At 38.9% G+C, this 21,118-nt stretch overlaps 1 protein-coding gene and 1 long non-coding RNA gene across 5 annotated transcripts in view; one reads left to right on the top strand and one right to left on the bottom strand.

Annotated features, from left to right (window-relative positions):
- SLC12A1 (solute carrier family 12 member 1) overlaps window positions 1-21,118 on the top strand; it is a 46,589-nt gene that overhangs the window by 21,706 nt on the left and 3,765 nt on the right. For all 3 annotated transcript variants that reach the window (XM_018069728.2, XM_018069729.2, XM_018069726.2), the window contains exons 12-25: window positions 532-639; window positions 1,346-1,469; window positions 2,399-2,500; window positions 4,328-4,483; window positions 5,600-5,699; window positions 5,784-5,895; window positions 8,309-8,449; window positions 10,349-10,455; window positions 11,304-11,386; window positions 14,299-14,442; window positions 16,361-16,492; window positions 16,725-16,836; window positions 18,520-18,606; window positions 20,762-20,897. In XM_018069728.2, coding sequence (XP_017925217.2) covers window positions 532-639; window positions 1,346-1,469; window positions 2,399-2,500; window positions 4,328-4,483; window positions 5,600-5,699; window positions 5,784-5,895; window positions 8,309-8,449; window positions 10,349-10,455; window positions 11,304-11,386; window positions 14,299-14,442; window positions 16,361-16,492; window positions 16,725-16,836; window positions 18,520-18,606; window positions 20,762-20,897 — 1,644 coding nt within the window. The remainder of the gene's footprint in view (window positions 1-531; window positions 640-1,345; window positions 1,470-2,398; window positions 2,501-4,327; window positions 4,484-5,599; window positions 5,700-5,783; window positions 5,896-8,308; window positions 8,450-10,348; window positions 10,456-11,303; window positions 11,387-14,298; window positions 14,443-16,360; window positions 16,493-16,724; window positions 16,837-18,519; window positions 18,607-20,761; window positions 20,898-21,118) is intronic.
- LOC108639104 lies at window positions 434-21,034 on the bottom strand. 2 transcript variants are annotated; one of them, XR_001920271.2, is made up of 5 exons: window positions 20,726-21,034; window positions 15,922-15,977; window positions 15,185-15,292; window positions 6,265-6,395; window positions 434-746 (listed from the first exon to the last, which is right to left on the bottom strand). It is a non-coding gene; the product is annotated as an uncharacterized LOC108639104 (long non-coding RNA). The 2 variants fall into 2 exon arrangements; XR_001920270.1 differs by lacking the exon at window positions 20,726-21,034 and having other exon boundaries at window positions 15,922-16,071.

Raw genomic sequence — 21,118 nt, 5'->3', positions numbered from 1 at the left:
CCTAACAGGAACCAACATTGCTGTTTGCAGCACTGTGGTTATGCCAACACAACCAGGCACTTTCTCTCTTTTTTAGCCATATTAAATAATCAAGGAAACCCCAAACCAAATCAAATGCCTCCAACCACGTTTCATACCTTGGTGCTTTTTCCTGCCATTTCCATTTTCCTCTCTTGCTAGGAGCTGGCTATTTACTTGTCAAATAGAGGCTGTTACTTGTAGCAATCAGTTAGTAAAGGCAGTGAGAAAATTTCAGAGAGTACTCATCTGCCCCAGCAGACAGCTGCATACTTGAATAAAAATTTGGCCATGCCCCCATTGCTTTTTATTAAAAGAGAAATAATAGTATTTCCTTACTTCACAGTTGGTTTGTAGCAGATTGAATTTAGAACCATGAAAAGCAGAGACATAGAAAACAAGAGTACTGTCAACAAAATCTGCATCTAAATGTAAGCCTGACTATTCTTTTTACCTTTTTTTTTCATAAAGGTGATGGCTGACTCTTCTTTTTACCTTCTTTTCTTCATAAAGGTGATGAGCATGGTGTCTGGCTTTGGTCCTCTCATCACAGCTGGCATCTTTTCAGCTACTCTGTCATCAGCTCTAGCATCTCTTGTCAGCGCACCCAAAGTCTTCCAGGTAAAATTAAACTATCCATTTCCTTATACTCAGTTTTACTTCAAAGACACAAAATTTAGTTGAAGTCTATGTGCCAAATGTAATATATATTTAAACAACACTGACACCTGTGGGAGGAAAAGGCAGAGAAAACAGTATGTACAATGTTTTTCAACAGAAATAGGCAGGTTTCATCCTCATACAAGGGCAACAATATTCCTTTGGTCAGAGCTCAGCTTTGTTGCAGGAGTGGGGATACACACATGTCTGTTATAAATAGCTTGAAGGCTACAATAAGCTTTAACTATAAATATTTTGTGCAAAGCACCTGCCCAGCTTTCCAGAAGTTGTCTGGGCAGCAGCAATGTGGAAAGAGTGGGAGCAGAGGGCATGGGACAGAGAGATAACCTGTACAAATTACACCAAGCCACTGATTTGGGCTTCAATTTCCCCCAGTTTAGATTCCATTTAACTATTTAATTAATCTTTTCTTTTAAAGCACTGAATAAGCATTAAATGCCTGTATTTCTGTTTCCCACTATATAATAACGTAGTAGCACATTGTCTTATCACCTTATTTAAATGTTCACCTGCCATGGCATTGATGTATTTGAAGTACTAAGATATATCTAACTTGTTTAGGAAATGCCCAGCAAGCTGCCACTCACAGTGACTTCTGATGCAAGAAAGCACTGCTTAACAGAATTCTGTTCTGATTTCTTACCAGGCTCTTTGCAAGGACAATGTCTACAAAGGGCTCGAGTTCTTTGCCAAAGGATATGGAAAAAACAATGAGCCCATCAGGGGATATGTTCTCACTTTCGTGATCGCTATGGCATTCATTTTGATTGGTTTGTATAAAGTAACACAACTGCTATAATACCATGTTCTGAAATTATACAAACTGATATCTTGATACAATTATTAGCTATGGTTAGAAAAATTTCCAGTCAGGTAAGCTCTGACATAAACTCAGGCACACTCAAAGTCCTGGTAGTAGTTCCATTATTCTTAATGAAGGCAAAAGAACCCAACAGGGATTCTTGTGACATCTCAACACCACCACAGCCTCATTTTCAAAGATGCATTTTCAATTCCTGTTCACTCTGCTGGAAGAGGGCAGTGTTTAGAGCTATATCAAATAAGGCAAAGTCACAAGCTTTGAAAATGGTTTTTCAGTTTATATTGCACATAGCTCTGAGGTAGTCCTGAGACAATCAGGAAGCCTACTCTGCCCAAACCTTCCCAACAGTCAGGTCCAAAGTAAATCAGTTTGCCAGCACTTGTGGTAGAAAATCCCACCTACCATATTTAGGGGTGTGAGAATCTTTAAATCAGTTTTTCCAAGATTAGAAATTCAAACTGTCTGACACTAAGTAAATTGGATGTCTAGTAGAGATAATTCAGATTTCCATTTAAAAAGAAAAACAATAAGCTTTAACTATAAATATTTTGTGCAAAGCATCTGTCCTTTCAATTATGTATTTAAAATTCTTAACTTTACACCAGATCTACATTGTTAAGAGACAGCCTGTAGAATCACAGTATCAAATATAACCTTGCACAGCACATAATGTTATTAAAATCAGCATTAGCAGACATAATTCATATGAATGTACATATATCAAAGTGGCCTTCAATTAGTAAGACAGTAAAATACCCAAGCTCTCCCTGGATGACAAATTCAGAAAATGTTCAGATTTAACGCATCATTAGGAAAAAGCCAGCCAACAATCTAGGAACCTGGTGCCTAAGTCTGACTTGTGTCTATGTCTTGCAGCTGAACTGAATACCATTGCTCCCATCATTTCCAATTTCTTCCTGGCTTCCTACGCCCTGATTAACTTCTCCTGCTTTCATGCCTCATACGCAAAATCTCCAGGTGAGTCTGCATTCACCAGTGATTTAAATGTGGGCTTTCTGACCTCTGCAAGGTTTTTACTCTATGTCAGAGGAAATTGCAGCACATGTAAAATACACCTAGGCTATGTGATCTGATGTTTTACTGCTCTTATTGAATATGAAGACATTTTATTTATCTCCAAAAGATAAAAATAATGGCTCTAGTCCTTACAATCTCTACAGTTGTACAGGATGAAAAATACTTCAGGGGATCCCACTGGAGCAAAAAAAGCTCCTCCTAAGAGTGTTTTCCCCTCACTATCACAAAACATGGGTGGATAAAAGCCTATGCCAACTCTAGCCACATAAAGCAAGGTATAGTGGGGAGTAATCATGTCCTTCTCCTCCAAATCTACAGTGAAGTGTATGGGGAGGTTCATACAAACAGTAATTGCAGTAGAAGTGATCCTGGCTGGAGGGGAACATGTAGAGCAAGAGCAGGTCCCCCAGACAGCACCAGCACATCTCTGCAGTACCTGGAAGCAGAACTGTAAGGTGAAATGCAATGAGATCCTGTTCAGGGCTAACTCTCTATATTTGTGCAGCAAAGGAACATAGTGGCTTTCAGGCTTACGCATTGCCACAGCAGAGTGATTCTCACATCTTCATGAATGAAGGGGAGACACCTTCAGGACTAAAGCCAATCAGCTGAGCACCTCTGGGTTTGGCACATAGGAAAGACAATTTCCTGATGCTATGAATTAATTATTCAACTCAAGGAGCGAGGAATACATTTTTGATTTCCAGTGTGAAGAAACTGCAATTGCAACACAAATGTCAACATCAGCTTCCTTCCTATAGAGCTGCATAGTGCCATTTGTTCAGAGGGCAGAAAAGATGAGCACTTCTGCTAATTACCTGCACAGCTGAACAAATGCAGATATGCTCCACATGGCCTTGGAGCTGAGTAACAATTACCTCTATAGACTTCATCTGCCTGCATCTGACTCTACCACTACTTAACATTTCAGACAGAACTGCAGCCATTTTTCTTTTCTCATTTCCTCCAGTTAATTTCTGCCAATTCACAGTGATAGATTATAATAATTGCAAGGCTGCAGGACAGCAAATTTCTTCACAGCAGGTTCTTCCCATTCCCTCATTACAAAGATGATCCAAGACAGGATCTTGTGTCTTCTGTGTTTTTTCCCTCTCCAAAGAGTGTGCTCTGTAGAACACCTGGCAGAGACCTGCAAACCATGGAGGCTCACTGCTTGCCTCATCATTTTAATTGGTAGCAGGGGATGGATTCAGTGCTGCAGCTGAAGAGCAGCAGGAATAATATCTTTTTAAAGTCAATTGCAAATGGTTTTATTTTTCTGCAGTGAGGTCAGGAGATTTCCAATTTCAGACAGGTGCACTTACAGTATTGGGATAAACTCTCCTCTCAGCAAGTGTTCAGCTACCAATAATAAGTTCTGTGTATATGCATCAAAAGGACAGTCACCAATTACCTGGAGTTACAGGAAAATCTGTTTCTGATGTTCTGAAATGTTCTGAACCAGTAAACTTTAATTTGTGAAAAATACCTATAAACAGAATAGCTACTCAAAGCCATGCTGAGCAAAGCAGTAGGAAACAGCAGAAGGCTTGTAAGACCTATATTCTGTGCATGTTGAAACCTACAGCAGCCAACACTTAAAAGTATCTGTTGATGCAATGCCTGAGAATTTGCACATATCACTCCCACCCCTTCTGACAGAGCCTGAAACAAACTGCACATGGGTTTGTATAGACAAAAAACATGAATCACCATTTCATCCATATATTTTATGTTCTTCCAATTTTCTCAATTGTCTTTAAACAGGTTGGAGACCTGCATTCAGGTATTATAACATGTGGGTGTCACTTTTTGGAGCCCTGCTATGCTGTGGTGTGATGTTTGTCATCAACTGGTGGGCAGCTCTCATCACTTATGCCATTGAGCTCTTTCTATATATTTATGTAACATATAAGAAGCCAGGTAAGGCCAAATCCTGCTGTTATTCTGTGTATATGTTATACAGCCAGACTTGATTTTAAAGGAATTCATTCTGCTTACAGAATTAGCAATTACTTTTTCTCTGATATCTTTATTTAGAGGCAAGCCTGAAGCATCCCATTAAATTCCACTTTATATAATATAGATTAAGTTGATAATCTGGTGAATGTTTGCCTATTTAACAAGTACTTCAAGTATGGTTCAGGGCTTTCTGTAAACATTCCAGCAGACTGGTTTATTCCCATCACATCTTTATGACATTTGGGCTTTTACTTGAGTATCACTCATATTTTTTTTCCACCCACACACAAAACCTTACCTGAATTTTGCAGTGCTCCCAGCTGACTCATCCAGGGTCATCACTCAAAATTTAAACCTGCTGCCCATTATACAACAACAAAAATGTAATCTGAATTACTCCTGAACTGATCATCCTCCAGCACCTCCTTACAATCCCTCCATAAATCAAAAGAAGATGGGCACACTTTACTGCTGGAAAAAAACTACTTAGTAGCTCAGCAAATCACAGGAGGTGTCGTCAGAAATCTGTGTGCTAATACAGCCCCAGTATCAGACAAGACAGTCTGGTTATTCATATCCAGGACAAAACTAACCCAGGTCCAGGTTTCAGTGCTAACCACCTGAATTACTTCTGCAGTATAAAAAAAATAACACAAATAAAAGGGACAAGTTTCCCAGGAGAAGATGTGTCTTCACTGCAGCCAGCTGGGGACAGAAACACCTGGTCTGAGACTTATTCTTTTCTGTGTATTGCTGCACTGTTGTGTGTCCTCCCTGTCTGGGTTTTCATACCCATTGGGATGGCCTGTGGTTCTTTCCTGTAAATATATCATCAGGTGTAGGAGAACACACCTGTCACAAGGCACTTGTCAAAAACATTTACTCGCATGGGGTTTTTTTGCATCACACAAGCAAAACCTATTATTGAGAAGCACAAAGAACAATAGGTCTGTATCTATGAAGTATGAGAGAATATATCCTGCTTTTTTCACAGAGCACCTGATTGCTGACTTTTGCAACAGAGTGTAGGGAAAAGCCCATGGTTTAATACGCATTATTTATCTCTATTATATGCAGAAGTAAACTGGGGCTCCTCTACACAGGCTCTTTACTTTGTTAATGCCTTAGACAGTGCTCTGGCATTAACTACAGTGGAAGACCACGTGAAAAACTTCAGGTAAGATTTTCAGTGAACAGCAGAATGGCTTATCCTGGACATGTACATCAGCCAAACATATACAGCCTCTTTTCTTCCTAACAGACCTCAGTGCATAACACTAACAGGAGCTCCTATGATCAGGCCTGCTCTGCTGGACATCACACACACCTTCACCAAGAACAACGGGCTGTGTATCTGCTGTGAAGTGTTCACGGTAAGGTCAGCTCAGACAGAGCTGGAAACTCAGCCCCAGTGGGTGCTGCAGGTCTCCATTACACATCCCACTCTCACTCAGCACACAAAGTTCCTGTTGGTGCTGGTCTGTGTCTGTGCAGACCATGACAGAGACTCGCACTGAGAAGGAATTTTGTCATAATTCTTGACATGAAAGCCATCAGCTGATACGGAGCCTGCTGGTAAATGCCTCATTGAGATGCATTTCAGAGTTCATAGCAGATGGACCAAAAAATGGTTTGAAAAAAATAGAATATTACAAGGAAAGATTTTAGGCTTAGAAGACAGAAAAACCCCAAATCACACAACACATAAACTTTGAAGGATTATTGTGCAAAAGTCAAATTACCCAGGCTCCATTTTCGGCTTTGTCATTGATTTGCAGTGTTAGGGTTTGGCAAGTAATTCAGCTCCCTTTGCAGTGGTTCCTCCAAAACTGTTAGAGTGCTAATTCTGAGGATAAACATGCTCTTCTGAGACCTAAAGAGAGGAGAAAAGTAAATGTCTAGTTATAAATACACAGGAAATGATGTATCTTGGAAGATGAAGATCTAGTCTCTCATTAGGACAGAATAAAAATAGATAGGTTTGTAATGTACAGAGAAAACGTATTTTAAATATTACAATGACCTTTTAATTTTGAAAACAAAAAAAACCCCCGGCTCATGGCACCAAATGGGGATGCAGAATCTTGATAACAGAGTCATTTCAGGAAAGAGAACGTATTCCTCTACAAGAGTGTAGGAATAATTCATTTGATGCTGCCACATTGCAGAAACAGAGTACAGAAGATCCACACGTGATTCTTCTCAAATCAAATGAATCTATAGAGTGACTAGTCCCAGTTCTTCCCTACTATAATTATTGTTAGCTTTCCCATCACATGCAGTAAGTGTAGAATCAATCCCAACAAGATCCTGAAACTATGCAGCTTCCTAAAGCTGAGTCTCAGCAATGTTCCTGAATTATTAGACATGTTTCTCTATATCAGTACTTTCTAAGGAGAACTGAGATTTCATTCCTGTCCATACAAAAAACCCCTAAGTCTACTGTATTAGTGTAAGCATTGTAATTGTTTTGAGGGGAGGAGGTTTAAATTATTTCTTCGGAAACTTAAGTGAAATTTAATTTGCTTGGTAATAAAAATGTGACAAAATGAACCCTTCTGATTTGCAAAATTGTGGTAAAAAATGGACAATAAAATTCCTAGGAACCACATTGAAGAGCAGCCTACAATATATCATAAAATACAGCAAGACTATTCAGCCATAAATATAACACGCAGCATATTTTGCCTCAAAAGCTGACATGCTGTTAGCTATGCATGAAGTTTTGAGAAACCATGCCAGAGAGAGCATCTTCCACTCCTTTTTTCCAAAAAGCAGCAAGAAACTTTCCAGGAACACAGTGATAGATAGTTCAGACATAGGCAAAATAAATACAGCAACTGAATATAAAGACAATTTAAAGTTTACTTGTGTCTGAGGTTGTGGCTGCATGTTGGCTTGAACAGTCTGAGTTTCTAGTAAAAAGGGCTATCCTGCTTTTACTCCCTGCCTTCACATACAATATTTTTGCAAGGTTAGTCTTCAGTCTGCAAATTCACTGGGCTCCTTGTACAATTGTACAAACATTACCACTGGTACAGAGGAGGAGCAGGGGAGGACACACACAGGCTGTCCCCTGACAGAAGGGTGGGACTGGACCCCTGGCCAGCAGAAACATTGTGCAAGCCAGCTGCAAAACCACCTTCAGGTTCTCTCCTTAAAGAGATAGGGAAGAAGGGTAAAACTTGTTTTTCTCCCCCCTTACCCACAAGAAAACTTAAATCTTATTGTTCAAGTTATTATTCCCAGCTCTTCAAGCAGCCAAGATCAAACTCTCCTTAAGTTCCATCCATGTCATGTGATTCTAATATGCACATGGATTTTTGTCCCATTAAATTACCAGATGACCAGTGAAACAAACTGGTGTCAAAGGCATTTGCATCTTTAATTGTATTGCACAACTCTTTTCTCTTACTGTTGGTAGATAGGAGCTTAAACAAGTATATTTAGATCTGCTGAGACTCTTTTACGTAGTCAAGTCAGGGAGGGACTTTATTCACTCTGAGATGCTTTATCATACCTTAGATTTTTTTTAAGATGTTACAATCCATAGTAGTTCTTCTTTCTGTCAGAATCACTATATTTAAGTAGCATTAACAGCCTCAACCTCTCAAACAGAATGTGAATTATGTTAGCAGCACACTTCTTTTCAAAGGGCTGAATCTCTGTGGACCCTTTTTGGAAATGTATTTTTCTGGCTCTCCCGTTTGCTCACAGGTAACTGCTTCAAAATCACTGTGTGATGTACAACACAAAACTTTAATAATATTTTATTGTATCATGCAGGGCCCACGCAAGCTGTGTGTTAAGGAGATGAACAGTGGCATGGAAAAAAAGCAGGCCTGGCTCACAAAGAACAAAAGAAAAGCCTTTTATGCAGCAGTGGCAGCTGACAGCTTCAGAGATGGAGTCAAAAGTCTTCTTCAAGTAAGCTTTTTGTTTACAAAACACACAGAAGAGTGTTACATCAAAGCATCCCTTTATGTGAAGCATTACTGTTTACTTGTTAAGAAGCCCTGTGTATGTATGGATGGATAATGTTATAGACAGAAGGGGTATTCTGGGGGCAGAATGCAGAAGGGGCATAATATAAATGTATATTATATTACAGATTATTTCATAAAGATCTCGTTCTGGGCTATGGCATTATGAGACAAGGCAGACTGATTCTCTCCTAAATGAACAAGACACTTATGAAAAAAGAGAGGCATCTGCAGGGCAACATACGACTGTCTTTGCAGCTGACACTTGATACACTTCAAATCAATTCTATTGTTTGGTATTATGCAGCATATTAAATATATGAGAATGTTTCTGCATTAAATGAAAACTGAAAATGTGTAATATACATTTTCTGCAAACAGCAAGAAGGCCATTTAAATAAAAGTGTAATATTTTTCTATTACTCTAAGAATACAGCAGATCATTTCCAACAGTCCATTTAAAATGGCTTTAATGAAGGCACAGAGACACTGTTTCCATATTTCCCATCTCCCCCCCTTCACATATATGAATATTTAAACATACAGGTACTGAGGCAAAATGTAGAGAAAATTCACATCTTTTGCACAAAATACACTGCTGAAAAGACATCAGTGCAAACTGAGACAGTAGGGAACCAACTAAAATACTCTGGGTAACAGTCACCCACTGGCAGCCTACCAGGGCTCTTTGTACACTTGCTGAATGGACAGTACAATTGAGCAAGATGAAATGCTATTAATAAAGGTCCCTTTGTTCTATCAAAGCCTCACAAAGACACTTCATCTTGGGTTTATACATTGTCTCAGCAGGAGATCCCTCTGATGTTTTTGAGAACTGTTACAGTCTGATGATCTCTTCCTTTCCATTACTACTATTGCCAAAGTCAACTACTGGACCACAAATAATTCCCTTCCAACAAACAGAAGGAAAACCATATCATCACTATTGTAACCTAAAGTCATGTGCAACAATTATTGATTTCAATGTAAACAGTGCAAACCCACCAAGATTCCAACAGTTTTTACCTCTTTTCTGCTTGCTAATAGTAAAACTGGGCAAGTGTAACAACTTGACATGCTGGTATTTTTTGTGTCTCCTCCTGAAGGTTCCCAATACACTGAGTGTTTAGACTTCTATAAAAATTAAGTCAGCTGAATCTAGATCTGACTACTCCTACTTGTCCAGGTTTTAGCATCCAGAACCAGTTCTGGAGGCAATTTAATATTTTGACAAACCATTTCTTCTTCCTGTTTATAAACTATAATTTAACAGTAAATAGTAATGCTTCACATAAAAGGATACTTTGACATATCTATAAAGCATGCTCACCTGATTTTGGATAATCTTTTGAAAAGAATACAGCAAATGGAACAGCAACAGTTTCCAAATTCAAGGAAAAAAAATATTCTTAGGAGGCTACACCTTCTCTGTGTCTCTGAGGTGCTTTAAGAGACTTCAGACTCAGTTCATCTATGGAGTATTCCAAAGCTGATAAAAGCTTTATGCTATAATGTTAGAACGAGCATACAAACAGTTCTGAACTCTCTCTTGATTCCAAGTTATTGAACCATTTTAATGAGAGCATGTCAGAAGAAATGCAAATGAATGCTAATTTAGCAAAACTACATTTATGTCGTCTGAAATTATTTACAGTTGGAATGATTTAAAACTAATCTTTCTGATTTCTGCTTGGCTATGAGAATGAAGGGTATTTATGAAATGCAATCTAGTTGTAAGTGTCTGCAGAACATTACTTCAGTTATCTTTTGCCATTACTTTTCATTTACAGTTAAAAGCATGTGTGTGTGTGTACCTTTCTAAGCAGTGTTTTAATATTGTTAGGCCTCGGGCTTGGGTAGAATGAAACCAAATACCTTGGTGATTGGATTTAAGAAGGACTGGAGAAGTGCACCTGCCACACAAATTGAAAACTATGTGGGCATTATACAGTAAGTCAGCTCAGCACCTCCCTTTTCACTCCTCTTAGACTGGATTAACATAGCATTGCCATACAGAATTTGATGGGTAGAAACAATGTAAGTACCTACAAATCTAGGCTCACACATCCTACCTCTGTAACAGAAGTTACTGCCCATTATAAAAGGCTCCTTGGCTTCCCACACCCAGTAGGATCTGCCTGTCAAACATCTGCACTGTTGGAGCTGATGTGGCTTGACAGCGCTAAAGGAGCTGCTCTGCCTTCAGCAGGGCTTTTGCAGAGCTGTATTTTCCCATTTTTAGTGGGCAGGAGCTCAGAGAAAAACAACCATCATGTACGCACTTAGGGAATAAGAGAACATCATGGGATTCTTCTTTTAAGCCTAGGAGACAGAGGAAGAGCCTTGCTTCAAATCTCATGTGTGCCTAAGGCTCAGCAGCTCTGTGGGTTGGGATTTCACTGGGAAACAGTCATTTAGAAACAGGCTTCTCATAGATTTCTGCTCAAAATTCACCATAAGAGAGTTACAGAGCAACAAACCCCACTTCAGCTCTGTTATTTCCTCAGAGAAGGGAGAAAAAATTACCCAATTGCAACCTGGTTCCTAAAAAAGTGTTGTCTGAAAGATCCATTCCAGGAATAGCCTATCTGTTCCCATTTCCACTCATAAACTTCTTTTAAATAAGGGAAGAAAATTTATAGTACTTAGCTTAATCTTGGGCGATTCCTTCTGCAATTTTACCTAGCCTGTCCTCCCTGTGAACAGTAACACTCCCTCTGATCTTCTCAAAGTAGCTTTCCTCACTGACGTGCGTGACGCAAAAAGCATATTTATTCTTCTTTTTCTTTTTTTTCCAGTGATGCCTTTGATTTTGAGCTTGGGGTGATTATTGTCAGAATTAGCCAAGGATTTGATATCTCTCAGGTCCTTCAGGTTCAAGGTAAGACTCCACAGCTGAATATCTGTGCTGGTTACATGTACAGCACAAGAAGTACCCTTAAGAGTCACCACCTGCTTTCTAGGATAGCTCCTACACTCATGACTTCTACAGTTCCTCCTTGCTTCTGCAATTTAAGTCCTGCCCAAAATTCTTGCTGATCACTAGCAGTGACAGAAGGAGTTCAAGCCTAACACATTAAGGGGCTCTGCACTCCAGAGAACTCAACTCCCAAAGCAGTTCCAGCACAGGCACAGACTAAAGCAGTAAAAAAATCATGCTGTGCCACAGCAACCTGTCACTCTGCTGCACATTCCCCTCCTGGTCTTGACACATCTTCCTCCTTCTGCTTACCTGAGATCTCTGGGACTGGCAGGAATCAGGAAGCTGCACTTTTGGTACCACCTCTGCAGAACTCTGGGGCCCAGAAAGTTCCCACTCATGCAAAGATTTGGAACCCACAGGAAACATCAATTCTTCTTTACCTTTTTGTTCATTCTTCCTTAGGTTAGCAGTGCATATCTCAGGGGAAGTGGAAAACCATAGCATAACCTCACCTTGAGTCCTGTGTGCAGTTCTGGGCACCCCAATACAGAAAAAGACATTAAGCTATTAGAAAGCATCCAAAGGAGGGCCACAAGGATGGTGAAGGGTCTGGAGGGGAAGCTTTATGAGGAGTGGCTGGGGTCACTTAGTTCATTCAGCCTGGAGGAAGAGACCTCATTGTGGTCTTCAACATCCTTATGAGGGGAGAATTGGAGGAGCAGACACTGATGTCTTCTCTCTCGTGACCAATGATAGGACCCAAGGGAACAGCCTGAAGCTGAGTTGGGGAAAGTTTAGGCTGGACATCAGGAACAGGTTTTTCATCCAGAGGGTGGCTGGGCACTGGAACTGGCTTCCCAGGGAAGTCCCAGCACTAAGCCTCTCTGAGTTCAAGAAGTGTCTGGACAACATTCTCAGGCACATGCTGTGGTCCTTAGGGTGTCCTGCACAGGGCCAGGAGTTTGACTCAATGATCCTCATGTGTCCCTTCCAACTCAGCATATTCTATGATTCTATGAACCATTGGGGGATCCATGCCATCTGGGTGGAAAAGGCAGAGGGACACAGAGCAAGCAGACAGCTGCACCTAAACAAAGGGCTTCCAAAAGCCACATACACAATGGCAGCCTTCCTTTTGCTTCTTCCCCTTTAGCACACAGAGGTCTTATTTGTTCCTCAGGTATTCTGGGGAAGGGAACAGCTCCACATAAAATAACCCTCAGAACAATTCTCTCAAGGTGTTCAGTACGATAATTTCCCCCACATCTCACTCGCTCAGACAGCGCCGGGCTAACCCTGGCGGTCCCTCCCTGTCCCCGGTACCGGCAGAGCACGGTTCTCTGCTGCCGCCCGCCGCCAGCGCCGCGCACCGCGCCGGCTAATTACAGCCCAAATTAACACCCCAGCAGAGCGGGCAGCCCAGAGTGAGGTGAGGCTCAAAAGCAAATCACCTCCCCGAATGAAAAGGCGCCAGAGACTCCTTTCAAAAGCAAGGTAGATGAGCGCTCGCTCAGCAGACTGGCAGCTCGATGTGCACGGAGAGCCACGGGGACTTTGGGAAAAATTCTAAACTAATCAAGATTTCTTCGCCCCCTCGTGACACCTGAGAGAGATCTGCCTGTCTCTGCTTGATGCGAGTCAGAAACTGACTGCTCAAAACCTGCAGTCATTGGAACACCTGTGAAAATACAGCAAATACCAGCTCTGCGTTCTTACAAAGTAACAAATGTTCTTCAAGTGTTCAGACACAAGGAGTCAGGAATTAATTAGGATTGGGGCGGGGAGAAAAACCCTCAAATATCAAGAAATGTTTTGAAGTAGATACAAAGCCTCTGCAGTGGAAAACAAAGATCATTGTATTCTATTATACTTTATACAGCATTCTGTTCAATGGAGAAACTGAAATTTTAGTTTTGAGTCACCATTAAGTTTGTGACTATCACCATGTCTGACAATCAGAAGCACATGGTGTCATGGACTATAAAGTAAAAGAAAGGATATTCTTTCTGCTGGCAACTCAGAGTGTCAGCAGAGTTAATAATGTCCACCTAGTGAGAGTTTATTTTTTTAACACAATGTCTTAAATGAACTTTACAGGAACTTTACTTAAGTGAACATTTAGTTCATTATTACTCAAATAGAAGTTTTCCTTAAGAAAAAAGTTTTCTGCAGGCAAATGCCTGAACCACATTAATTAGTGCCTCATCATACTATATTCCACAATAACATGTGGTACCTTTTCCTCAGCATAAAGCTAATACTGGCAAGATGAAATTGTTCTTTTATATTACTAAATTTACTGGATTGGTTAGCTAAATCTTACATCTTTACAGCAAATGCTTAAAAATTAAAAATATTTCAGCATAGAAACTGATGGCATATTCAGGATCCTTAAATATTTCTGAGAATCTTGAAGTCCAAACCATGTGACTGTTCTTAGAAAAGGGACCCACAGGCTCAAACTCAATATCTGATCTTTCTCATTTTAGGAAAATAGCTTTTCTAATGTGTTTTCAAATTCTTGGCTAAAGAAACCAATCAAATATCCACTAACATAACTCAATATCTCATGTAACTATAAAATGTCATAATACTGAACTTGATCTGGAAGAGAAAACCTAAGAGCACTGTAACACACCCCACTGCTGTAGGCACAGGTACCCTAAGTTAGGGCTTCCACAGGTGAATTCAGCTTCCTCCTCCCTATTAGTTTGCAAAAAAGAAGCATTTTAGCTTTTCCTCCCAGCAGCTTCACATTGTCTACAAAGTACCATAAGAGCAATTACATCACCACCATTAGTTCAATAAGCGATTTAATTTAAAAAAGAAAGTGATGTGTTACCAGTTCATTTGCCTTTTCCAATATACAGAGGAATTAGAGAAGCTGGAGCAGGAGAGATTGGCACTGGAAGCCACCATTAAAGAAAATGATTTTGAAGAAGGAAAAAGAGGCATCTGTGGATTCTTCAAAAAAGCCAGCACACTCAATATCTCAAAACATGAAACAAAAAAGGGTAAGTTCCAAAATGACAGCTCCTTCCTGACCCTGCAATACACCCTGCTTTCACCAATATACAAACTGGACTTTACTCCAAGCCAAAAGCTCCTGAGCCACACAGAAGCCCCTGGAAAAGGACCTCCCCTGTACAAACCTGTCATGGTGGCTACAACCCTGTAATGCAGCACAGAGTGACATCCTCTGCTTGTAGGATACACTACCTCGTAAAACACAACCAATTTCCTCCCCTCATTTGCTAGATAAACTTCTCAGCTCAGCTAATGTTCAATTCTATTTGTCAAAAATAGAATATGGTTGGTTGACGAACACAGAACAAGTTGGTTTGGGGATTTTTTGGTTGTTTGGGTTTTTTTAATAGGCTGTTTTCAGTTTTTAAACAGAGGCCTTTCTTCCTCCTCTTTAAAGAAAATAGGAACATATTCCCAATATTCAGGGAAAAAGCAATCTTACTTTACTTAAAACACACACACAAACTCGGTACAGAGCTGAAAAACAGGTAAAAACAGCACAACTGCTCTATATTCTAAGCATAATTTCATAAAAATGCACAAGTGAAGGTGGTAAAAGTACTGGAAGTACATACACAGCATGCTGTCAAATAACTAATTAACACATAACTTAAATGTGTAGGTGATGAAATCAAAATTACATTTCAGATATAGTAAAATGATACAGAAATACAGCCAGAATTTAAGGTCTCATTTCACAACTGCTAGGCTGTAATGGTAATGACCCACCTGAAGCCATGCTTGTTCACAGACATGTATTTTCAGAATTTTCACCTGCAGAGACTATTACATCTGGCTGTGCATGCAACTCCCACAGGTATCAGGAAGATCTACAGACTGAAAACATAAAATGTCATTATTCGTTAGTTGGCAGACTTCAGTTCATTTTGCAGGCTTCAGTAAAATATATTTTTATGACAATTCCAACAAGAGTGTGCACCTCTGTTTCAACTACCCTTTTTGATTTAGTTGAGAAAGGCATAAAGGAAATACATATTGCACACTCTGGCTCTCTATATGAGATAGATTATGATAATAAATATCCCTGCCTCTCTCTTTTGCTTTTATATTCATAGTCCCCGGAGTTGTTGCATCTTCCAGCAGAAATGCTAGAACTGCTTTAGAACTATCCTGTGCACACTCCAGAAATACAAGAAAACCAAACAAAGCATTTTCAGAACTAGCAGATCAGAGTAAAACCTCTGAAGAAGCCTGTCTGCTCCATTTAAAATACTGCTCTGACACCATCTCTTTGAAATCATTGAAAGAGGAGCAGTAATAAAGTCACAGGCTTCAAAAGATGGAATGAGAGAAGACATTGTTAGTGCATAATCAAAACTATAACTTTTGAAGCCAACCAAGCAAACAGAAAGGACCAGAATGTATTTTCAATTAACAAGGACCAGCCCAGCCCAGGGAAGCAGCCATATAGGTTTGTGTTTCCTGCCTTCCAGCCTCAGCTTCACCTGTGCTCCCGCTGCATCCTCATTTCGTCCACCATCGCTGTGCCTTCCAGGGAGCTCTGTGTTTTACAAGACAGCTGAGATTGTAAATGAGGCAAAATAACACATTTACTTCTAAAATCTATCAGATATTTCCCACTCACTTTTTAAAGCCCCAGAGAATTTTACATTACGTAAAAAGAGACAGAGAACAAATAATCAGATAACCCTTTTCAAGGTGCTATAACCTAGTGACAATGTATCCCACAAGCTTTGGTTTCTGTGAGTATTGGCACATTAAAACACATAGCATCCACTCTGTAATTTTTTTTCAGATTTAAAGTATAAAAATTATGTCAGAAACAGTTCATTTTCTTGAAGCTTTCTCCCCGTTTGGCTCCCTAAAGGTACTCGTATCCTCGCTTGTCAGACATCCTTTCACATTTTTTCTTTCTCACTGCAGAGAGCACCATTAACACCATGCAGTCAATGCACGTGGGTGAATTCAATCAGAAGCTGCTAGAAGCCAGCACTCAATTTAAAAAGAAGCAAGGAAAAGGTACAATTGACATTTGGTGGCTGTTCGATGATGGAGGTAAGGAATTTGAGTAAGAACCACAGGGAGAGAGATTTCTGTGTTACCAAATATAAAAACAGGCTTGGGAATTCACATTAAACCGTTTTCTTTTAAGATCACATATTCAATTTTATGTCTGGATTAAATGTTTTAAAATTAACTTACATCTAATGCTGCTGAAGTGAAGGATGGAATTTTTAGCACACAATGCACTAATCTGATCTTCCTGTAATTTTCTATGTTCTTCCAGGTCTAACAATCCTAATTCCTTACATCCTAACTATCAGGAAGAAGTGGAAAAATTGTAAATTAAGGATCTTCACTGGAGGAAAAGTCAACAGGATTGAAGAAGAAAAACTAGTGTAAATATAATTTTATTTATCTCACTGTTCAGTGTTTGAATGATGCTGAATATAATGCATATACAGCAGGAAGCTGGGAATTTTCCAGCACAACCGGTTTGTTGTACTGTGGGCAGCAGGAAAAAAAAAAAAGATGTACTTGACAGAAAGGTGTTGAGCTTATGGCATAGCCCTCAAGGCTCTGCAAATGGTCATTACCAAAGGAAACTCACATCCAGCACTTTTTCCCATTAATAGCTCATATTCCCTTCCCTAAGAAGAACAGTCTGCACTTCGTAATGAGAATATAATTACTTTTATGGGATTTACATGAGATTGTCCAGTTAACAGCAAGTGAAATTGCACATGAAACTCTCATATGCAATACCAGAGATAGATAGCTCACATAAATGTGATTAACTGTGGCAAAAAGTAAAGAAGTTAAAGAGCAAGTTAATCAACTTTAAGATCAAGTTGATTTTACTCAGCTTTTTAAAACAAGTCTAGATTTCATAATCATCATTTGCCTTCAAGCAAATGAAAGGTACTAATATTAACTTATTTTTATCATCACTGTATACAGCACCTTTCCTTCCAAAGCACTTTACACACTAGAGGCACAACTATTTCACCACTGGTGGAAGCAGCTCAATTTGGGATGAAAATCAGCAACTGCTTAACAAAGAGCAGTTAAAAACAACATCAGTCAAGTTCAATTTCAGCCAATTCAGAAGTTAAATTTAGCTGGACTTTTACTAGCATGTAATTCCCCAAATATTAAAACCTCTCCACAGAAGTTGAGACTTTTCTCTTTTTCCTGTTCAAAACAAGGATTGCCCCAAGGGACGTCAAGATTTATAGAAGCAGTATGTTCTTCTCATATATATAAAAAAAGAATGAGTAAACTCTCAGGTCATAAACAAATATGTACTTCTACCATGGTTTGCTCCTAGGAACTCTCTGACCTTTTCAAATTCCAAAGCTTACATACCAAAAAAAAAAAAAAAAAAGAAGGGGAAGGAGGTGTGGGGAAGAACCACAAGACCCCAACTGTGCTTCAAACAAAGGCAAAACTGACCTAAGCAAACCTCTGTAACCTCAGCACAAACACACACAAAGCTATAAACTATTCCTTCTGCCAACCAAGGCTCAAAAGTAAAGTATTTTCTTTTACGAAAATGTGCAAAAGAACATGTGAGTAGATCACTATAAATTCCTAAATGAAAAAGACTCTTTAAGTATTGTACACTAACTTTCTGGACCAGATTTTCACCAACACATGCACTACCAGTGTTGTACACCCTCCATGCATAGAATTCTGATAATAACAGAATAACAGAAGGCTTCTGTAAGAATTGGAGGATTCTGCCCTACTGCATTTTGAATATTCTTCCTTTATAACTCAAGCCTTAGGATATACTTAAAGTACCATTTTTTCCCCAAAATGTAAACACCCTGCCCTCTGTCTGCTATTAATTTCCAGTTTTTGTGATTTTCATCGATCATCAGTTAAATGAATTATACTACAGCAATCACATTAATCCAGTTCTGTAATTGCAAATTGAAACACTAAAAGCATTTAAAGTAATTTGTCATATAGTTAAAGATAAGATATCAAATGCAGTTGTCTAATTCATTTATGAGTGTTCTTTGATACAAGGCACTCAGAAGCACAGTGATAAAACATTTCTCTTTTGTTTTCAGGATGGCTTCACTCCTAAGCAAATTCAGAATAAAATTTGCTGATATTAATATCATTTGTGATATCAATATAAAGCCCAACAAAGAGAGGTAAGAAACATTAACAAAATCCATTATTTAGCAGTCAGCCTTTATCTGGAGCTTGTTTTTTTTATGTTGAGCATTAAAAACAAAAAACCAAAACACACCACAGAGAACAACGCTGTCACTTTATCACAAGAATTTTCTAAGTACCAAGAGCAGGAAAAAGAAAAGAACCTTTTAACAATCACAATTCAAAGAGTCAAAACCATAGGCAGCCTTTTTCTTTATGTTGTAATTATAAGAATTTTAATAAAGACTAATTAGACAGCATACTTATGAGCCACTAAATTTAACAGGCATTTTATGATGGCTTTTCATATCTATTTAGCTTGCAATAGACTTCAGTCATAGTTCTTCTGTAAACTGACCATCTATGTCAACTCAGCCTTCTGGGTTTTATAATGAATTCATAATATTTTTCTGGCCAAACATAAGTATATTTCCTCTTTCCCATGAGGACAACATTATAACACTCCCCTATCACTCAAATATAATGAAGGTTCAATTTTTTTAAAAATTAACTTATCTCAGGTAAAGGTTAGGAAGTTGGTAAAACAGTGCTCAAGGAGCTCCACCTCCAACTGTGTCAGGTAAAAAAAATAAATCTTAAAGTCCTTCCTTTCTAAAACATATTTCCATAAAAATCATCTATGTAGACATCTGCTAATGTAGACAAAAGTCTACAGCAGGTTGCTCATGAAATAACTGAATCCTAAACTCAATTCACAGTATTGCTCTTGGTCCACTGAAAATGTGCTCACCTTGCTATGCTCTCTTCCATCCCCTCCCTTACTCCACCCAAAGCCCTTCCTCTGAATTCAAGTGCAATCCCAGGTTAGTTTCTCAGTCCTTCTGTGTCCTGTTTTTACACAAACAAATAACTTTGCAAAAACAATATTAGATTCACCAGTGTTTCTATGGTTCGTTGGAGATTTTCACTTAAGAAATGAAACTAAAGAATATGAAGATTTTATTACTAGATACCTAAAGTCACCTTTTATTGCCCTCTTGATCTCTGAAGTAATATTTTTTCATTATATAAAGAACTGTGCAGAATACTTCTTTTTTTCCTCCAATACAACACAGTGATTTCACATAAATAAAAGTCAGCAAAGGGAATTCATATCTGGCATTAACATAAAACACACACACACACATGTGCTGCATCAGCAGTATCTCAACAGAACAAGTGAATATTATGCCAGACACTTGCTAGACCACCGTATCTCTCTTCCAGCTGGCATCCCACTTATTTCATTAATAATAAGAGAACTATCACTATTTTACATACTGAAACAGAGAGTAAGGATGTTGACAAACTGACAACTTAGCAACAGCCACACTAAATGCTGCATGTCAAAGTCTTTAACCCACCTCATGACTTCCTGGCCATAAAGTCCAGCCTGTGCCCAGTCTCCCATTTCACTTCCTAGTGAGGTCTGTCAGCACAAAGTGCTCAGAGAAAGACACTCACACTGACACAAGAGAAACTCCCTCAGGTCTCTGTGGGATTATAAAAAACTTTCAACAATGCAGCAAGCAAGGAAGTTTCTCCAGATGATGACAGTCAAAAGCTTAAAAAAAAAATGAAATTCACAGAGAAAGTCTGTGGAGAAGTGGGGAAGTTGGGAAATGAACACAAATCTGAGCCCCCATATAGCAAAAAACCTACAGCATTTCTTTCAGCCCCTCACCATAGGAAATTTATATCACCTGTTTATCCATTTCATTAAAATGCTCAGTAAAACTGTATCAGTCAAGTGATTGGTCTTGCTAGAGCTAAAACAGTAATAAAACCTTATATTTATTATGAGAAACCATATTCATTGTTAATATTACTAACTAATAGTTAGTAATTAGTAACCAGTTTGGAGTTATTGTAGAAGTAATTTTTGTTAGAACCAGGAAAATGCTGAAAATTCTCTGCCAAATGCAGTGTTTAATTATCCTCAAATAACCTTTTAATTATCCTCAAATAACCCAAACATACTGAAGTGGCACAGATATAACTTGGGGCACAATGTAACAAACAATAGTTAAAGATTTTGCAAGTTTTTCAGCTGCAGTTATCATCAGCAAGGCCTGTCGTACACAGTGACTGTGAAATAAGTTAGTGAGTTCATACCCTGCAGCAAGGCCTCCTTTGTAATTCCTGTTTCAGCTGGAAATTCTTTGAAGAGATGATTGAACCATATCGTCTCCATGAAAGCTGCAAAGATATAACAACTGCTGAGAAATTAAAGCGAGAGACTCCATGGAAAATTACAGATGCAGAGCTGGAAGCATTCAAGGAGAAGGTAAAGCCTTGCCTACCTTTTTACATATGTAGCTTTTCTTACACTCCAGATGTTTGAAGCGATTAGTAAGAAAATGTGAAATACCAGATATGGAATGAGAAACATGACATGTACAAACCTGTATTTGATATTTACAAATTGGATTTATATTGTAAACACTGCAGAGGTGTGTTATGATTGCATTATTCAGCACTCTAAGACCTTGGCAGGTTTACACAGTA

This window comes from Manacus vitellinus, unplaced genomic scaffold, assembly GCF_001715985.3.
Source record: "Manacus vitellinus isolate BGI_N305 unplaced genomic scaffold, ASM171598v3 scaffold_16_pilon, whole genome shotgun sequence".
Lineage (NCBI taxonomy): Eukaryota > Metazoa > Chordata > Aves > Passeriformes > Pipridae > Manacus > Manacus vitellinus.
This window is presented reverse-complemented; position numbering and strand designations above follow the sequence as displayed.